At 46.3% G+C, this 19,024-nt stretch overlaps 1 protein-coding gene across 1 annotated transcript in view; it reads left to right on the forward strand.

The window, feature by feature from the left end:
- HPSE2 (heparanase 2 (inactive)) overlaps positions 1-17,626 on the forward strand; it is a 112,302-nt gene extending 94,676 nt beyond the window's left edge. The window contains exons 7-12 of the mRNA XM_083443819.1: positions 24-117; positions 2,289-2,395; positions 6,789-6,903; positions 12,805-12,950; positions 15,310-15,456; positions 16,492-17,626. Coding sequence (XP_083299945.1) covers positions 24-117; positions 2,289-2,395; positions 6,789-6,903; positions 12,805-12,950; positions 15,310-15,456; positions 16,492-16,657 — 775 coding nt within the window. The 3' untranslated portion in view covers positions 16,658-17,626. The remainder of the gene's footprint in view (positions 1-23; positions 118-2,288; positions 2,396-6,788; positions 6,904-12,804; positions 12,951-15,309; positions 15,457-16,491) is intronic.
- Positions 17,627-19,024: the final 1,398 nt, after the last annotated feature.

A 19,024-nucleotide genomic window follows, 5' to 3' on the forward strand; every position in this document is an offset into this window, starting at 1 on the left:
TTGCCTTCTCATTTTCATTCCAGTTACTACCTTGATGGCCGAGTGGCCAAGGTGACGGACTTCCTGAAAACGCGCCTGTTAGACACACTCTCTGACCAGATCAGGAAAATCCAGAAAGTGCGTGAGTGAGCTGGGGCAAGAGGGCAGCATGTCTCCAAGGGTGGGGAGCTTTCTCCTGGGCTCACTCTGCCCAGTGCTAGACGCACCTAGCAGGGGTTTCAGTTGGGACCAACCTTGCTACTTATGGGCCCTGCAGGATCCCAGCTTTCAAGTCAGGCTAAGCAAAGCTGGGAGAGTAGGTATGAAGATATCCAAGATATGCCCCATAGACAGGCTCTGTCCCTATGGGAGCATTGGGAATGGCTACTTTGGAGTCAGTCAAGCTGTAGTAGTATCAGAACTTCTGGTAGATTATGGCAGTAAATGTACTATAGTCTCAACAAGATAGGAATTGAGGGTGAGGCAATAGACCTTTGGAAATTAAAATGAAAAGTAAGATGGAAATATGGCTCTTCTTTATGGAATGCACCTTGCTTAGCTATGAGGCTTCCTGGCAGGAATGTTTGATCCATTGTTGACTAGAATGGTTGACACATCAAAACAAACATGATTTATCAGAAAGGACTTTTTAAATCTCACTTTGGGGTCAGATTTTCATCTGGGCTATCAGGCTGATCCTAATAGGGGACCAATCATTCTGTTAGAGAACCCAACACAAATATTAGGTGAAGTGTCACTAATTAAAGTTATGAGCCCCTTTCTATGCTCTTGCCTTGTTTTATTGCTACAAGATGCTGCCTTCAGGTAATGAAGCCAGGTCTGGCAAGTGGCCATATCTCCTAGGCACTCTGACAGGTCTCCTGTGCAGAGGCAGAAGGAGCTGCAAGCTGGCATCCCCAGTCCTTGTTGTCACTGATGCACTTTTGTTTGCTGGCGCCGTCTTGTCCTGGGCATGTCTGTGCTGCCAAGGTTTGTCTTGTGTTACGATGGCATTTCCCAGGCCGGTACCTCTGATGCCATGCTCATATCTCCATTTCACCACTTCAGATGCTCAGCAAAGTACCACCGCCCAATTTGGTCTTAGAATCAAGGCCTTGTGAGAAAGTTTTGGCTGCTCCAAAACTAGCAAGTTTGTTTCCACCCTGTGGCCAGGACTATTATTACTCTCATTATGCAATCTGGCATGGTTGTGACGTGAGATTGCTTCATAGTTGCTACCACCATAGTTCCTATTCTCAGTTTCTCAGGAACAGTTTAGAGTCTGAAATCCTGTCCTGGCTTATGGAGGAGTTAGACCCTGTGCACCCATGTAGATTGACCATCTGAGCACTAACCAGATTCCCACCCCCCTTTCATTTGGCTGCTATTCCTTTATTTAGTTTTTTGGCAAATTTACACATTATACTTGTACATACAGTAAGGAGCTATGTCTGATCCCAGCTCCATGGTGCATTGTATTTATATCATAAAAACAGTGAAAAATGTGTTAGCTGTGCACATATGTTTATGTATATACACATGACAAATACAGTGTGTGAAAGTGGCCCTTTTGTGCAGTGCTGGTTGAAGGGCAGCTTTCAGTGAACATATATGCAAAGGAGTCACCATATGAGGATCAGAGATGATCAACTTTTTAAAACTGAGAATGAGGGCAACCTTTGCTGCATAACTGCTATGTGGGGATGGGTGGTTGTCCAGTCAGGAAGATGGTAGGGTTGCCCCATGGTTAGATGGCATGCCAGCCTAATGTGATGAAACTTGGAAGGGAAGTTTATCTATGTATATGGGATATATCCTACACAAGTTAGTGTGTGCGTGTAATTTCTATTTCTGTGAGGAGACGGGACTTTGAAGAAATAACAACCCCGTCTTGCAACAGTGGGGTGCTTTCTTCGCCAGCATGCTATGTGGTGCTTCAGATGGGACACATAAGCCTAGGGAAGGGAACCAGTGCTAGATCACAGGCTCCTTGGGCACTTAAGAAATGGTCGACGTGAAAGCCTGCAAAGCCCTGTATGTTAAGGGGTTGGAGTAAGATCAGTGCAGGTACTGGAAGTGGGGGAGAGGTGAGGAAGGTTGATGCCAGGCAATGGGTGGTGTTGGTAAGATATTTTTTTTAGCTCATGGTGTTTCCCATCTATTACTCACCTGTACTCTGTGACCTCATTAAGCCATGCGAAGCCAAGCAATCCTATTTGTGCTAACCTGTCCACATCCATAGCATTTTATGAGTACTAGCTGCCTCCTGAAGATTACTGACCATCCTTGTCCTTTTATTTTGGCAATAGGTTGTCAATACACATGTGCCTGGAAAAAGGATTTGGCTCGAGGGCATCGGAGCCACCTCTGAAGGAGGCATCACCAACCTCTCAGATTCCTATGCTGCCAGCTTCCTGTGAGTCAACCTGAGTGTGTTTTTGTTGGTGATGGTGGTGTGTCTGATGTGGAGACAGGGAATTAATCAATGGATAATTAATCAATAGGTATGTCAGCTGGTTGTCCCCTGGCTGCTTGTCCTTGAGTACAAGGATCCCTCACCAGTTCCCCAATCCAGCACCCCAAATCCAGTTTGGAACCCTAGCAAGGAGGTTGGGAAGAGGTTAACTCTTTGTATCTTGCTGCAGTCCCAGTCTGGATTGGGGAGGGAAGCATACAGTGGTGCCCCGCAAGACAAATGCCTCGCAAGACGGAAAACCCGCAAGACGAAAGGGTTTTCTGTTTGCAGAGGCGCAGCGCAAGACAAATTTCCCTATGGGCTTGCTTCGCAAGACGAAAATTGACGAAAATTTTCGGGGGTTTTTCCCGCTCCAAAACCCCTTTTTCTGAATCGCTAAGCTGCTAAAAGCATTTTAGCAGCAAAACCGCTAATCCCTTAAGCCTTTAATAGGCGTTAATAGCCCTTAAACTGCCAATAGCGCTAATCCGCTAATGGGCTTGCTTCGCAAGACGAAAAAACCGCAAGACGAAGACTCGCGGAACGGATTCTTTTCGTCTTGCAAGGCACCACTGTACATTGAAAACAGCAAAAACAAAAAAAGATTCCGACATGGTTTTTTGTTTTGTTTTGTTTGCAATGAAAATTGCAGGCCTAGGAAGCACAATCCAGATTGAGACAACAGCAGAAGGGCAAAGGATTAAAGCCCCACAAATTTAGGTCCTGATAAGGGTCATGTCCCCCATGGAAGCAGTGTGTGTGTGTGTGTGTGTGCATGCGCGTGCACATGGACAGAACTCCACAGTTAGGGTCACATGCAGTGTCTCTCTCCCCCCCCCCAGTGAACTGATTCTCTGCCTCATTTCCAGGATAAAAGTTTCAAAACACTTTGCGCATTGATCTAGACCCACTTAACTGGACATAAGTCCCATTTAATTTAATTAGTAGTCCCGTTTTACTTCTGAGTAGACATGTATAGAATTGCACTGAAAAGCAACAGCCCCTATGCACACTTTCACCAGAATGAAATGCATTGAATACAGTTAGACTTTCTTCTGAGTAATCATATATAGGATTTCACTGTGAGTGCATTATTGTAAATTCTTCGTAAGAAATTTCCAACCAAAAGCATCTGTTTACCAGAAAGAGACAGGAAAAACTTTATGACCACTTGGACAATGGAACAAACTGCCCCAAAGTTATGGAATTTCCTTCCATGGAGAAACTTTTTAAGGATAAACTGGATGGCTAGTTTTCAAGATCTAAGGAAATCCTGCCAGTGAAAGAGGCTGTTTTCAATGAGGTCCCATTCCATCCCATTCACTTATCCAAAGTGCATATCTTGCCTGTTCTTCAGGACGGTTTTTTACAGCTTGGACTTTGCCATTGACAAGGGTGTTTCAAGGCTATGTGTCTTTTCTCCCTTCTGTACAAGTATAGAAAATTGGTCTAGTGAAGCACAAAACTCAATTTCATGAAAATTTTAGCTTTCTTTACCACCCAAGTAAGGCGGCTTTGGACCCTTATGTGGTAGGTTTGGAACATTTTCTGGAGACATCTCTGACGTCAGAGAATTGAGTAATTTAATATTTTCTGTGGTCAGAGAGAAGGAAGGACATCGGTGCCTTGCAGAGCTCCTTGTGCCTCCCAGCGACTTACAGAAATGGAATACATTTTTTAAAAAGTAAACACCAATCTGTTTTATCTGTATACTTTATATCAGCCTTCCCAACCAGGTGCCTTCCAGATGTTTAGGACTACAAATCCCATCATCCTCAGCCCATTCTGGCTGGGGCTGGTGGGAGTCAGAGTACAAAACATCTGGAGAACACCAGGTTAGAGAAGCCTGTTTTATATAGAGTCCAGCTTTTTGAGCCATAGAGTTTGGGATATCTCAGCATGATGTTTGTTTGTTTGTTTGCTTGCTTGCTTGCTTGCTTGTTTATTAAGCACAGAGTACACATACCTCTGGCTTCCTTTCCCAGCAGCTTGGTCAGAGTGCTGATTGGCTGAAAGTTCCCGTGCCCTTTTTCTCTTCCCTATCAGCACCCGGCCCGTTTGTCTTTGCTCATTAGAATGTCAGATGTACAGCGAAGATGGTGTAGCTGTACATCAGCAGACAGGATTTACTTGAAAATTGCTGCCTGCTCTGTGCTATTTTACACGTGCAACCCAATTCTGTGCATGCCTTCTCCCAAGTCAGTCAGTCATGCTTACTCCCAAATTCACTGGGGTTCACTAAGCATATAAGTAAGATTGCAGCCTCGCAGCTAAAATGAGTAAATAAAAATGACTTCTAAAATTGCATCTTTTCTCTCTATTTTATTTCTGTGCAATCGCTTTGCTTCTCCCTAACCTCAGGGACCATCACTGATAGTCATGGAATTGTTTTTTTGGCTATCACTGAATATCTCAGCTGGGATCTATATAACTGTGTACAGTAATTCCAGCACAGCCTTTAATGGAAACGGGGAAAATGTGTAGCATTAACTGTGTTCCCAAAAGTGGTTTTCACCAGATAACTTCACAACATTTTATCACATTAGCATCTATCTCTTGAAAATCGCTTGAATTTCTGTTGCCAAAAGAGCAGAGGACTTTTATCAGAGTGCAAGCTGGATAAGAAAGTAGTGCTGTGTGCTGGATAGGGTGTGGTAGGGATACTCGAAGAATTTGTTTTTTGCAAATTCCAGTTCAAACTGGTCTGATCTGGATTAATGTAATTATTCACAAACTTTCACACTTTTCTGAATGTTGCAACTCAGTTTTCAGCAGTTTCAACAAGGGATTGATTGGGTGTGTATTTTAATGTGAATCTGTGTGTTTTCATGCTGACTTAAAATCACATACAAACTGATGGAGAAATGAACTAAATTTTAAGATTGGCAAAATGAGAAACTGAAAGAAACTAAATTCTCATGTTTGCTCATTCTTGGTTAAACGTGGCAAAATGCATTTAAAATGAATATTTTGAGAAAGAGTATATTAGAAAAAGTATTTTAAGAGAAACGGCCTTTAAAAATAAATATTTAAAAATTGGTTTTTACCTAATTAGCCCATCATTACGTACATGGAATGACTTTTGTAAGTACAGTGGAGCTTCCCCTACACTCGTCTGCCTCCCACGACCCTCTGGAGCAGATCTGGGGGTGACATGGGGGGAGGAGAAAGGGAGGTATTCCATTGCACTTGCAGAAGTCATTCTGCACATTCACTATATAGCTGGATTCAATCCATGTCTTTAAAATGTGAATTTTTGTGCAGGTTTTTAAAAATATTTGTTGATCAATGCAGAAAAAAAAAATGAATCCATGCAAAAGTGACACGGATGAACACATGCAAAAGCAACATGGACTTCAATTGATTTGTCCATTGCTAGAGTATCGGACTTGAAAAAGAGACATTGCACTTCAAAATTTCATCCACACTAGAACCCTTTTGAATTAAGGCATTATTTTTCCACAGTTAGCAAGTTCCATATGGCGCTTATTATAGCACTATATTATCTGAAGATGCTGGTCCCTATGGCCAAGATTCTTCTATAATGTTTACTATGAAGTAGTACGTCTCTTTCGGGGAAGGTTGCCTGTAACTTTATGAAGAAGCTTCCTCATTGTGTCTTCTGCCTCTAATTGCTTCCTATTCATGAAGGCAGCAGCAGTGTTGAAGAACTTCTTAATTAGTCTCTGTTATTTGGTGTGGGGTGCTTTCTTTTCATTTTTGAATTTTCTTTTCGATTGTAAAATAATGCTATTTCAGAAAATAAAAAACAAGAAGAAATCCATAGTTAAAACTCACCAGGGTACAAATAATTGACTAATTAAGGGGTAATGAAAAGACAGATTGTTGGTTGCACTGAACAATAAGAAAGCTTATAATTAAAGACACAGTAGCCATAGTGCTTTGCTAGTCCACATTAAATATTGCAATTGCATTTTACCTCTTAAAAACCAAACAAATCAGCTCTGCAAAAAGGCAACACAGACCACACAATCATTCCAACTGGTTGATTATGAGCTCATTTGAATTCTCCATAAAAATGATTGAATAAAGAATAGTAATTCCACACTATAATCTCTGCTCAGCAGTGAACCTCAATGGGTGACCTCAGGCCGGTCACTATTGCTCAGTTTAAACTACCTCACAGGGATGCTGTGAGGAAAAAATGGAGATGAAGACGTTTGTAGTGTACTTCCTTGATAGAATGAACTAAATCTGTTGTTAATACTTCAGTTGCTCTTAAGTATGGGAGCCAAGAATCTGTGGGGCTGAGGCAGAATGTAGAATAATGTTCTGGGAATCCATCGCCTGCTACTCTCTGAAATACTGATTAAGTCCTCTGTTTTTTTGCCAGGTGGCTGAACTCTCTTGGGATGTTGTCCAGTCAAGGCATTGATGTAGTAATGCGACACTCATTTTTTGACCATGGGCACAACCATCTTGTGGACCAGAACTTCAACCCTTTGCCGGTAGGTGTGCAACACCATGTTCCATTCTGCATCTTTTGAATTTGCCCCATCACCAGTCTGTTCTTATTGGGTCTCTGCCACACCAGACTGCTTGGTTTCCTTATCTATTTACTATAGGTATGCAGTGTGACCATGACCTCTTGTTTTGCCCTATTCTCCACACCTCTTTTTACACACACAGACACACACCATCCTTTCTGCAGTTGCTGTTCCAGAACAGCAGTTATTTTCTTAACCAATAAAGATATATGACACGTTGACCCCCACACACTATGTCTTGTATTCACATATTTATTTATTACTACATTATTATATCCCACTTTTCCTCCAGAGAGCTCAAGGTAGCATAGACAATTCTCCCTCTCCACATTTTATCCTCACAAAACCCCTGTGAGGTAAATTAGGTTGAGAGACAGACCCAAGTGAGTTTCATGGCTGGGTGAGGTTTTGAACTCTGGTCTCCCAGGTCTGAGGCCGTATTCACACCATACATTTCAAGCACTATGATACCACTATGATACAGTCATGGTTCCCTGCCAAGAATTCTAGGAGCTGTGGTTTGTTAAGGGTGCTGAGAGTTGGTACGAGGTCCCTATTCCCCTCACAGCAGTACAATTCTCACAGTGGTTTTACAGGCATCTCTGGGAATTGTAGGTCTGTGAGGGAAACAGGAGCCTCCCAGCACTCTCAGCTCCCATGATTCTTTGGGGGAAGCCATACCTGTTTAAAGTGGTATCACAGTGCTTTGACTATATGGTATGAATGTGGCCTTAGTCCAACTTTCTAACCACTAAAGTACACTGCTTCTCCACTGTACTCTGATCTCCACTGTACTAGCTCTGTCTCCATCTACATTTCTGTGTCCCCATTTCAGGCCAGGGCTGGCTATCCCCTTCCCTGTTGTCAGATGTGCAACACAGGACCCACCCCTTTCTCTTATCTCTCTCTGCCCGTCCACTTGCAGTGTCTCTGCCATATCAGTCTCAGTTTTTCCTCCCTGCCTTTCCTGTTCCCAGTCAGTAAATCAGGGGATTTGTGCTTGACTTCTGTGCCCTTGACCTGTTCCTCAGACTCTTGGCTGCATCACAAAAAAAAGAAAGAAAGAAAAAGCTACGAGCAGCTGAAAATCCACTGCTCCTTGTGGCCTGTTTGAACTCGGCTTGAAAATACATTTTTCCAGATTGGTTTCTTTCAGTGCTAATAGGAGACATTAGTTAATGTCAAGCACAACATGTTGAAAGCAGATGGGGGCAGGATTACCTCTGGAGCTGGAACTTGGTCCACCGTGAAAGTCTCTGTGGGACCCTTGTGGGGTACACAAGAGCAAGAGAGTCAGGGGTTTCGGGGGGGGGGGGTGCACAAGCAGGAGAAGGGGGGGGGCAGGAGAGGAGTCTTAAGAGTCCTGAAAACATGCTGTAGTAACAACCAAAGTCAGGGCAGCCGGCTCCTTAGGGAAAGACTAAAGAGTCAGGAAAACGGAGCTGAACGCAGTTTAGATTTATAGGAATGAAGGTGAAAGGAGTTCACAACTTCACACAGCAGGGCAGTTCCCTCCAGTTTAATGCAAACCCGCTCATTTGTAGCTCTTCAAAAATGCTGAGGCCGTTGCTGTTCCAAGCGCTCAGGACTCTAATAAGGAAACCGTATGTAAAAGGTCTTTAAAAGTAGCAGGTTTTCTTTTCATCTTTTTTCAGTCTAATAAATTCTACACCTTGCAAGTGGAACTCTTGGCAGCGCCGAGAAGCTCTGGATCTCCTCGGCCAGGAATTTACAAGCCTGGTCCAGGGTACCAATCTGAGAGACACTGCCAGCAGGCCCCTGGAATGCAGCGGTGGGGATCTGGGAAGCAGAAGGGCTGCCGCAAATGCAGAGTCCTGCCTGTAATGAGCTGTAGATTTTGCATTCTTCTGCAGCTGAGTCCCAGGGAGACTCTGGACTTCTTACAGTTGTCTCTCAGATAATCAGCTGTTGGTTCTGGCTCCTTCAGCCTCACATCTTCGGGCATCAGGAAAATGGATTAGAGAAGTCAAAACCCCCTCCCCATTAAAAAAAAGGAAAAGAATTGTCGAGTTGGAGGTGGCTGTGAGGGTCATCTAATACAAGACCCTGCAACGCAGGAATCTTTTGCCCAATGTGGGGTTCAAATCCACAGCCCTGTGATTAAGAGTCCCATGCTCTACCAACTGAGCTATCCCAGGTTCTTTGGCTGGATCCACAGCACAAAAGGACATCATGTTTTTTCCAGTGATCAAGGTACGTTGGAAAAAGCAAGTTATCCTTAACCCCCAATTCGTATTCTTCCCTAGAAAGACTGAGAGGGGGAGCATTTCTTGGAGGCTTTTTTATTCATGATGCCTTGGTCCAGAAGGGCAAAAAAAAAAGGGGGGGGGGTCGGATAAGGATATATAGCTTACAGCTAATGATCAGCCTTCCAGGGGACACATGCAGAAGAACAAGTGTTACATGGTCCCAAACCAAAATCACACATGCCATCAACTGAGCATGCAAATATAATGTTTATTTGTGCTTTTATTTTGTAACTTTATCTTGTGAGCCATCCTGAGATCTTTGGGTGAAGGACAGTATATACATTTAATAAATAAAATAACAATGTAAGTCATTTTCTCCATTCACCTATACCAGGTGACTGTATGGGGCCCCCAGAAGGGTCCAAGTCTTGGGGGGGGGGTGTATGTGTGTGAGAGAGATGTAGGAGAGTTTCCTGTAGGATTTGCAAGTGTTTCAAGGTAGTCCTAACAGGACTTCCTCTTCTGTGCTATTTATCTTCAGGGCACTGTGAATGGCTATCCTTCCATTTCTTTTTTTAAAAGCATCTCTCATTACACTTTTAGCCAATATATTTCCTTTTTGCCCTCAGCAGGTGAGTTGCTAGAGGGTTTTTTTTTTTTTTTTTAAACCAGCAACAATAAGAGCAAGGCCAGACTGAACCTGGGGTGAGGTGTGGCGGCCGCTCTTTTCCCGTGGGAGCTATCACCGAGATGAAAGCAGCCGTTTGGGCCTGTGTAGGGCTGCTGGGATGTGAAACCAAATCCTCCCTCTCGCTCGGTGACAAAGACTTTTCCACATGCTGCCTTTCCTTTGTGCAGACCCTTAGCTGCTGAGAGAAGCCGCGGCATCAATCACTGCCTTAGCCTGGCTGCCCATCAGCTGGCAACGAACTCAGGCTGGGCGCCCATTGCAAGAGCTCCGTTCCTTGGCTTTCCATGCCATGGCCCATCCAGCTCAGTCAGAATGAAAGCTCCAGCTACAGAGATGCTCTGCCGAAGCAGATGCTCTGATAGCTGAGCTCATGTGGCTGAGTTCAGAGATCCAGGGATAATTCAACCTGCCAACATGAGTGTCTTTCAACTCTGCTGCTGCTCTGAAGATCAAAGATAAAAGACAGTGTCTTCAAATACCACCCATATTCTAATGAGCAGAAAATATATAGTGCAGTGGGACAAAGTTTTCTGGTCCTGCTAGATGGAAAAGTCACAAATCTGCACTTGCTACTTACGTGGAATAAACAGCTTGAACCGGTGGCCTTTGGATTGCCAGGAGGCTGGCCACTTGGCTACCCTAGAAATAGAAGGGGCCATGGTAGTACATCTTGCAGTAGGTACTGACTCAGTTACACCTGCATCTTGGGTCACAAAGGCTTCTACACACACACATCCAGCTCTGTGGATGTAGAGAATGAAGTGGAAAGTGCCTTGTACAAAACAGCCATGGAGCCTTGATTGCCAATGGCACTGAACTCTGTTCCCATCCACCCCCATGCTCTGGACTCTGTCAGGAAGAGGTGATGACAAGGTACAGCTCAGCTATTCCTCCAGCAGCTGCAAGAGCCTGGGAGACTCTCCGCTCCTACCCAGCAGCCACCAGGGCAGGATCCAATTCCTGTCATGTCACAGTAGTGCTTAGACTCCATCCAAGGCAGTCCTGGGCTGATCAGCACAGCTTCAGGTTCTGTAGCACATCACATGGCCACTCATCCCACTGAACAGATTTCAGCATCTACCCAGACCCAGGAGAACTTGAAGGGTCAAAGTTGCTCTCTTGTCTTCCTTCTCCTGTCACGTCCTGGTTTGAGGGAAGGACTGTGGCCCAGTTGCAGGCAAAAGGTACTAGGTTCCACCTGTGCAACCTCGGGTAAGGCTGGGAGAAACCCTTGCCGGAAATCTTGGAGAGCCACTGCTGGTCACTGTAGACAGTACTGAGCTAGATAGACCAATGAGAACAACACACACTTAGCACTTAGGATATGGCAAGTTCCAATGTTCTCATAAGGGACGGGTTCATCAATTAGCTGAGCAGCAGTACTAGACTGGATACTAATGGTCTATGCCAGAGGTTTTCAACCTCTTGACCATTTTCAGCTCCCTTGACCAACTACCTTCTTTCTGCAGCACTCCTGTGGGGCTCAGGAGCCCAGTTATGTCACCCCTTGCCTGCCAAGCTGGTAGCATCTCACCCTTTTCCAAACACCCTCCCTTGTGGAGTGTTCCCTCCTCCTCTCCTCTCCCTTCTCCCTGGGAGTCCTCCAGGCAGTCGCTGCAGCCACCCCTGATCTCTGAGCTGCCTCAGTTCCTGGAAACTAGCAGCTCCTGGCCAGACCCTGAGGCACCATTCACCTGGGGAGCTTATAGCCAGGGCTGCTGCAACTAACAGCTGTGCAAACCTTTGGGGGGCACAGATGTGAGAGGGCATCAGAGGAGTGAGGGGAGGGAAGATGGACAGAGGCCAGTGCTGCCCGTGGCACCCCTGACCATCATTCAAGGCATCCCAGGGTGCCACGGCACACTAGTCGAAAACCACTGGTCTATGCAACACTCTGTCCTGTTTCTAAGGGAAATGAAGGCCAACAGGTGCTTGAAAAGGAAAGTGTTAAGTGAGTTTCCAGGAAGAACATGACAATGGCAGCCCTTGGGAGATACTCCCAGACTACTCTCAGCTTGCTCCCAAAGGCTGCCTTTGGTCAGGGTCAGGCGTACTGCAAAGTTCCCCTAAAGTTGTCCTTGATCTGAAATTCTGTCTTCTCACACCCCTTGGGTGATATTGTTCACCACAAATACTTTCGGCCTTTTCTTTTAACACTCTCACAGCTCAGAACTGTGCTGCAGCTTCTGAAAATGAGTTCTGGGCAACTATTCTTTGTAAAGAACAGAGTAACACACCCAGTAGGCACTTTGGCTGGGAGAAAACACCACACTGTCTGCCTCACACTTGCGTGCTAAGTGTGTGTTGTTCTCATACTTGTGGCTGATGGCACCCCTGTTGCTGCGCCTCATCTCATCTGCAGGCGTGAACATGCGTCTCTGGAAGGAACAGGACGTGAAGTGTGGAGAGCAGAACCACAAGTGACATTTAATGTTCTCCTCTGTTTGCCAATAATAGCTCTCAGAGGACCGCAAGTGAAGGGACTATTATGCTGCTGCTACATGCCAGATTACAGCAACATTTATTCACCATGTGGTTAGTGCACAATTTCACAGCCCGGCTGGCCTGGTTGTAAAGCTATACTGGGCCCCTGGGAATGTATCCTGTAATGGCTCTGCCAGGAGACAGGCAGGTCTGCTGAATAGGACTGCATGGCAGGTCATCTTATTCACACCGTTCCCAACACCTTCTGCCTCTGGACATGTACCTGTGCAAGGAATCCCCAGGGTCCTCCGGCAAAACTCCCTGCAGTGGTATAACTGAGACGAACGGTCACTCATTCTACAGCAGCGTAATCCAATATAGGGCAGAGCTTGTAGGTTTTTGGTAGTTATAGTGAAAGGGAGAATTTGAGCAGATGATGCAACATGGGAGAACAATATTAAAAGTAGATCTCTGACCTGTATTGAATGTGGTGTAATGGCTCACCTGCTTTTATGTTTTTCTTTTTCTGTGGGGCAGGATTATTGGCTCTCCCTGCTCTACAAGCGACTTGTGGGGCCCAGGGTGCTCTCTGTGCACGTGGCCGGGCTGCAGAGGAAACCTCGCCTTGGCAGGGTGATCCGTGATAAACTGCGCATCTACGCTCATTGCACCAGCTACCACAAGTGAGTTACCACATGCCGCAAGCAGGGCTTCTTGGAACAGAGGTAGGGGCTGGGGCACTGGCGACTGGAAGACCCAAGAGGGTGAACTCAGCATGGGCCACACCCTCGGATGAAAATGTTGCTTGGCATGGAGGAGGAGGAGGAGGATTTGGTACTGCCATCCCTTTTGCCTGAGGTCGCAGGGCAGGTTACAACAATAAAAACACAACATTAAAAACAATTCAAAACAACATCTCGGAAGCAAAAGTGGGTCCCAAAACGTATACATCTCTAGTGTCAAAACCCAGAGGTGTTTTAACACTAGAGAGGTGTGTTCGCAGCCAAAAGCTATTTAATGATAGCGATGCCTTCCTGCTCCATCCTTCTGAGCAGCTATGACCCTGTCCCTGCCAAAGAGCAGGTCTCTTACTGACACTTGGTGTCCCAGGGACAATTAATACAGCAAGGGAGTAGTAGCTCTTGTCTATAACTCACCTTTTGTCTGCCCCCGCAAAAAGGGTTTAAGTTCTCCTCCTGCTGCAAGGAGGTTATAACGATTGTTTGGGGACCAGGATTTAAGGACCTGCTTCTCTTCCCCCTGCTGCCCCCGCAATCCCTGTGCGCATATCTGCATCTTTACTTGCTCTGGTTGTGGCCGGGGTGGGTGGGGAATGGCTCTGGTGATGATAGGGAAGAGCAGCTATCTCTGGGACTAGGGTGAGTGCCTTTGCAGCCCAACTTTTATCAGGATGAGATCAGGAGAGTGCATTTTCCTCTAAAGGCCCCGGGGGTCTGGTTACAGTTCCTCGCCCCCCTCCACTCCCCTCACTTGGGGCACCCAGCCTAGCTAGGGTTTCTGTGATAAGCCTTTTCAAAGCATCCTCCTCCGAGCGCAGGGCCTGGGAGTCCCCTGTGTGCACACAGGTCCCCATTGTTGCTTCCTCATTTCGGGCAGAAGCTTTCAACAAGCTTCCCCCTCCAGGAGGGAGTCTTGGCCAGTGACTGACAGGTAACTGGCAACTGGGATAGGGACAGGTGGGAAAGGAAAGGCAGCAGGAGCGGGCACAGGTGGGCAGGTCATCCCATGCCCTGGGCATTTGGAAGAGAGACTGCTATTCACTCTCTCTGTCTTCGGTTTGGGGCATTTCTGGCTAAGCTCGCTGCAGAAGCATGAGTACTGTAAAGAGCTTTAGACTCTAGAAATATGGACCGAGAAAATAATATTTATAAAGCTCTGAGTGCCTCATGTTATCTTTACAAAGATCCTGCAACAGAATTGTATTATTGTCCCCTTATGGGGTCCAAGGCTGAGAAGATAAGTGATTTGCCTAAGGCCACATAGTAAATTCATGCAGTTGAGGGGAGGTTTCAGCTGGGGATTCCCATCTCATGCTCTTAACCTTTCCACCATTTTTCAAACATTCCAAAAGGTGGGAGCTTCCTTCAGCAATGTAGCTTCCTTCTGCCCTGTAAATTGACCTGCTTTGACAGTCTTAATGCTGGTGGCGCTTCTCAGGGCCAGCTGCAAATTGTGGCTGATTCAGAGGGATTCGCTTAAAACTGCAAGTGCCTCTTGTCATGCATGTTGGCTGCAAAACACACATTAATGACTCTAAAGCCCACTTGACCATCCCATTGGTTAGAAATGCTAGAGCAGCAAGTTTGTTACACACCCACCCTTTCACAGGCTGAAGTAGCTGCCCCAAAGAGCAGTGGACTTGAAAGGCTGTCTAGTCCAGCTCCCTGCTGCAAAGCAGACCCCTCCTTCCATCACCCAATCAGCCTATGCACTCTGGACCAGAAAATGCCATGTACATAGCACTGTCCTCAATCCTTTACCTTACCAGATTGGAACTACACTGAAGAATCCATCCGTAGGTAACATCACCTTGCGGTTACTTAAAATGCAACAGTTCCATTTTGTGCCCTGTCTTCACCCAGGCTGGATCACTTGGCCACGACATTTTAATAGCTCCACCTTACTGGAGAAATAGGGCTCTGTGTGTGCTGAGGAGTTCCGAGGAGCTGTGCGTTTCATTCACATCATCACACTGCCCAGCTATTGCAGGATATGTCGGGGCCATTCTCTTGCCAAACTTTTCTTTGCAAAGGAGAGAGAAAAGGAAAGCAATGTGACAGGGCAACTTCCTGAATTGGAAGGGCAGGAAACATTTCATACTGTCATGAATTTCAGCTAGACAAAAAAGTCAGCTGCTTCTGCATAATATGGCCCCATCCTCCAGTTCCTTTGACTGGAGTGATTTTATCTTGGGATCTGTGGAGCAATAAGGGAAGTCCTCAACCTTAATACTAACAGGGAGGTATCTAGGAAAGTGTGCACACGACTGACCCTAAGCCACCTTGTCTCTATCTCACACAGCCACAACTACGTCCGCGGCTCTATCACGCTTTACATCATCAACCTGCACCGGTCCCGGAAGAAAATCAAGCTGGTGGGAACTCTTCGGGACAAGCTTGTCCACCAGTATGTGCTGCAGCCCTATGGGCAGGAAGGGCTACATTCTAGGTGAGCACTATCATCCTGGTAGGCATTGAAAAGTGGTATTAGAATCCAGCCTCTCCCGATTGACAAGAAAGACCACTGCTGCTAGAGTTCAGTGCCTTGGCCGGGGGCGGGGGGAGAAGGGAAGCTACTGATGCAGGTATCAGGCTTGTGATGCTCCCCATCAATTTCCCATTCAGTATATGCACCACCTTTACAAGATGCTGAGCCTGCCTAAATTCGATGTAAATTGTACTCCCATCTTTCAGCTGACCAACAGTTGATCCCACAATAAATCTGTTAGCCTGTAAGGTAACAAAGGGCTCCCCCTTTCACGGTCTTTTCCTGCGACAGGCTAATTTAGCTTCTCTAATGTCATTCAACTTTACATTACCACTGTAGTACCAAGCAGATCCTTTCCCCCAACAATCCTCCCATGATTGACCAGACCTTATGCCCTGTAACAGGACTAATTTGTAAATTGCTACACACTCTCCATTTGTTTACTGTATATGCCTTATAATCCATCAGGTCAGTGAAGCAACAGGCACCTAAAATGAAACAACATGTGCTGGTGCACATATCTTTAAGTGTCTGACTGTGTTAATTGGGGGAGGTGTGGACATGATACACTGCAAAGCAGCAAAGAGAGCACAATGTAATTGTCACCCCCAGGAAGATTCTCAGCTCTGATGGTCTAGAGCTTCATTTGACTTGCCCACTAGCATATTTGCTACTGTTATAGCTGCATAGTTCGTGCACTGATGTCCAGTGGGAAAGTGTTGCCTGCTAGTATGGAATGAGTCTTACCACTCCCATGTGCCCCAGCCAGCCTTCACATGACATTGTCCTCAGAGTCCAGGCCCCTTCAACTCCTAGAGGTGCGAAGCTGGTGTGGCCACCCTCTTGAATATCAGTTTTCCTGCATCTTTCCTCCTAGCCACAAAAGACACCTGTGGCCATCTCAAAGCTGGGCCACCATTCCTTTGTGTCTAGGACCAGCCTTTCCCTTGTGCTTCCCTAAGGTGGTTTTCTCATGCATTTGCTCTGTGTGTGCAGGTCAGTGCAGCTTAATGGGCAGCCGCTCACCATGGTGGACGACGGGACTCTGCCCACGCTGAAGCCTCGCCCCCTCCGCCCTGGCCGGACCCTGGTCATCCCACCGCTCACGATGAGCTTCTATGTGGTGAAGAATGTTAATGCCCTGGCCTGCCGGTACCGGTAGCTCCACCCACCCCACTGCCAAGGACAGACCTGCTAGGCCTCGGGGTGGGGGCATCTGCTGCCAAGGGCTTCCATCTCGGGTAGACTAGGCAGGTAGCACAGGGAAAGGAGACTGAAGAATCGCTATGGGTGCCCGCAAGCACTGGGCATCATTGGATGGCGTGTGGTTATGATGTCAACAACACCATATGCAGTGGCTCCTCCATGATGAATTGGGAGAGAAAGAGGGGGGTTTCAAAGTCAGATCCCCCTCTTATGGAAAAAGCATTAAGCCAGAGTCAAGAGGAATTGCCCAGCAAGCTGTCCCACTGAAGGATGGAGCACTGAGTTGCTGCTTCAGAAACTTGGAAGAGCACAGAAACTTGAACCTTCTGCAAAATGACAGATCCGGGGAAGCTGCCCAGAGCATCCTGCCCTTGACAGCCTGGGAAACGTCTTAAACCCTGTGCAGAGATGATGATCATATAGTGGAGACATTGTGCCACCTTGTGGGCAGGCGGAAAGGCTCTGATTGAGATAGGAACCCCGGCTTTATTTGCTAAACATACGCAAGGGCAGGATGCAGAACTGATCAACAGGAAAAGCCTCAGAATCATCCTGGGCCCCTTCAGCTTTATTCCTTCGGGAGCTGCTCCCTCTGCTGGCAACTGGCAGTAGAACAAGCTATGCTTGTCAGGCGTGGGGTGGAGCACACTGGCTATGCAAACAGAGGCAGTTGCACATGGCGTTATGAGGCATGTGCGCATGCAGGAGCCAGAAGAGCCTCTTACAGAAATAAGTAGCCAATTGGGCTGCCGGGGAAAGATGTGCAGCATATGCCCATCCGGATAAGACGAGCCACTGGGGTGTCTGCAACTGTTTTGTGGCATTGTGGGGTGGGGGAAGAAGAGGTTTGGTCTTGGCTACTGTCAAATTATGCTGCCTTCTGGGAGCATTTGCTGTAAATGTTAATTATTAAATTATATTTTCTGAAGAACTCTACAAGATCCTTGGAACAGAGTTGGGGACAAGGGTCTCTATTGGACCTCCTGGGGGATTTTCAGATATTTGAATACTGGGGCGCAAGGTAGGGGGAAATCATAAGGACAGCCACTTGAAAGTTGGTATAATATCCATATATTGAGCCTGGATAAGGGTCCTTCTACTCTCTGCAGTTGGTATTTGCATGCAGCCAGGTGTCACACTTAGGACCAGATGGCAACCAGATTCTCTTATCAGCACCCCTGCCTCTGTTTTCTTGGGACCAGCACCATCCACACCCCTAGATCCAACCTAGGCATCAAGCCTGTTACACTCACAGAACCTTTGCCAACCTGGTGCCCTTCAGTTGTTCTGGACTACAACTCCCATCAGTCCCAGTTAGCCAGCCATGCTGACTGGTAGGAGTTGCAGGGAATGAACACACTGTATGATAATATGCATTCAGTGATGGATGCAGGCACCGTTTTGGGAGTGCTGTACACACAGCAGCATCCTCATGCTGCCCCAGAGTCACACAATTTGTCCATCTAAAGCGAGTTCTGCTGGAATGGTTATAATCCATTTGGTTCCAAGAACGCACTTCTCAAGTGCTTGCTGCACATATGTGGATACAGAGAGTGCTTTATCTGATCACGTCCTATTGAGGCAGACCTACTGACATTGCAGGGCTGTGCCACTCCCCCTCACTGTGTTTAACTTGCCTGTGGATGAATTAGGCAAAATAGGAAGTAGTACTTAGCTGCCTTGGTATATCAATATATATCCTCTGTACACAGTTTGCAGCCCCTCCCCTTCATATGACTATGATTTGTTTTTCTTAAAAAAACTTCTGTAGAAGCACTACTTGAGGAAAGGGAAACAGAGAACATTGTTGCACACTGGTTTGAAAATGCGCCTACTTGTGTGTACAGACAGCATGGGTAGTAGTTGCCACTTCAGATGACATTAGCAACTGTGTTTAGCAACTCAGAGTATTTAAAGGTGTAGGCGGTGCCTCCTAGATCATAGAATTTTAGAGTTGGAAAGAACCACAAGGTCATATCTTGGCAACCCAAGAAGGCAGCATTTTGAGATTTGGATAGAATGTCCACATTTGCTCACAGGTGTCAGTCCTCACATTATATTATGTTCCATTTTATGCTGTGAGTCACTAAGAATGAGCTTCAGCTTGTCCTCTCATGAGCAAGCATGCCAATCTCTGCCTGTACAAGAAGAATTAGGGAAATGCTCATGCCTAGAGTCACTCCATGTCCAGTTAAACAATCCCGCAACACCTTTTCATTGAGCAGAAGGTACCCAACTGATTTAAATCAAGTGGGATGGGGTAGAAATGGAACTGTTGCGCTGCAAAATGAAACAGCCCCCTGTTCTAGCTTGTACAGTCGTA

The sequence above is a fragment of the Podarcis tiliguerta genome (assembly GCF_965153285.1).
Source record: "Podarcis tiliguerta genome assembly, chromosome: 5".
NCBI classification, from domain to species: domain Eukaryota; kingdom Metazoa; phylum Chordata; class Lepidosauria; order Squamata; family Lacertidae; genus Podarcis; species Podarcis tiliguerta.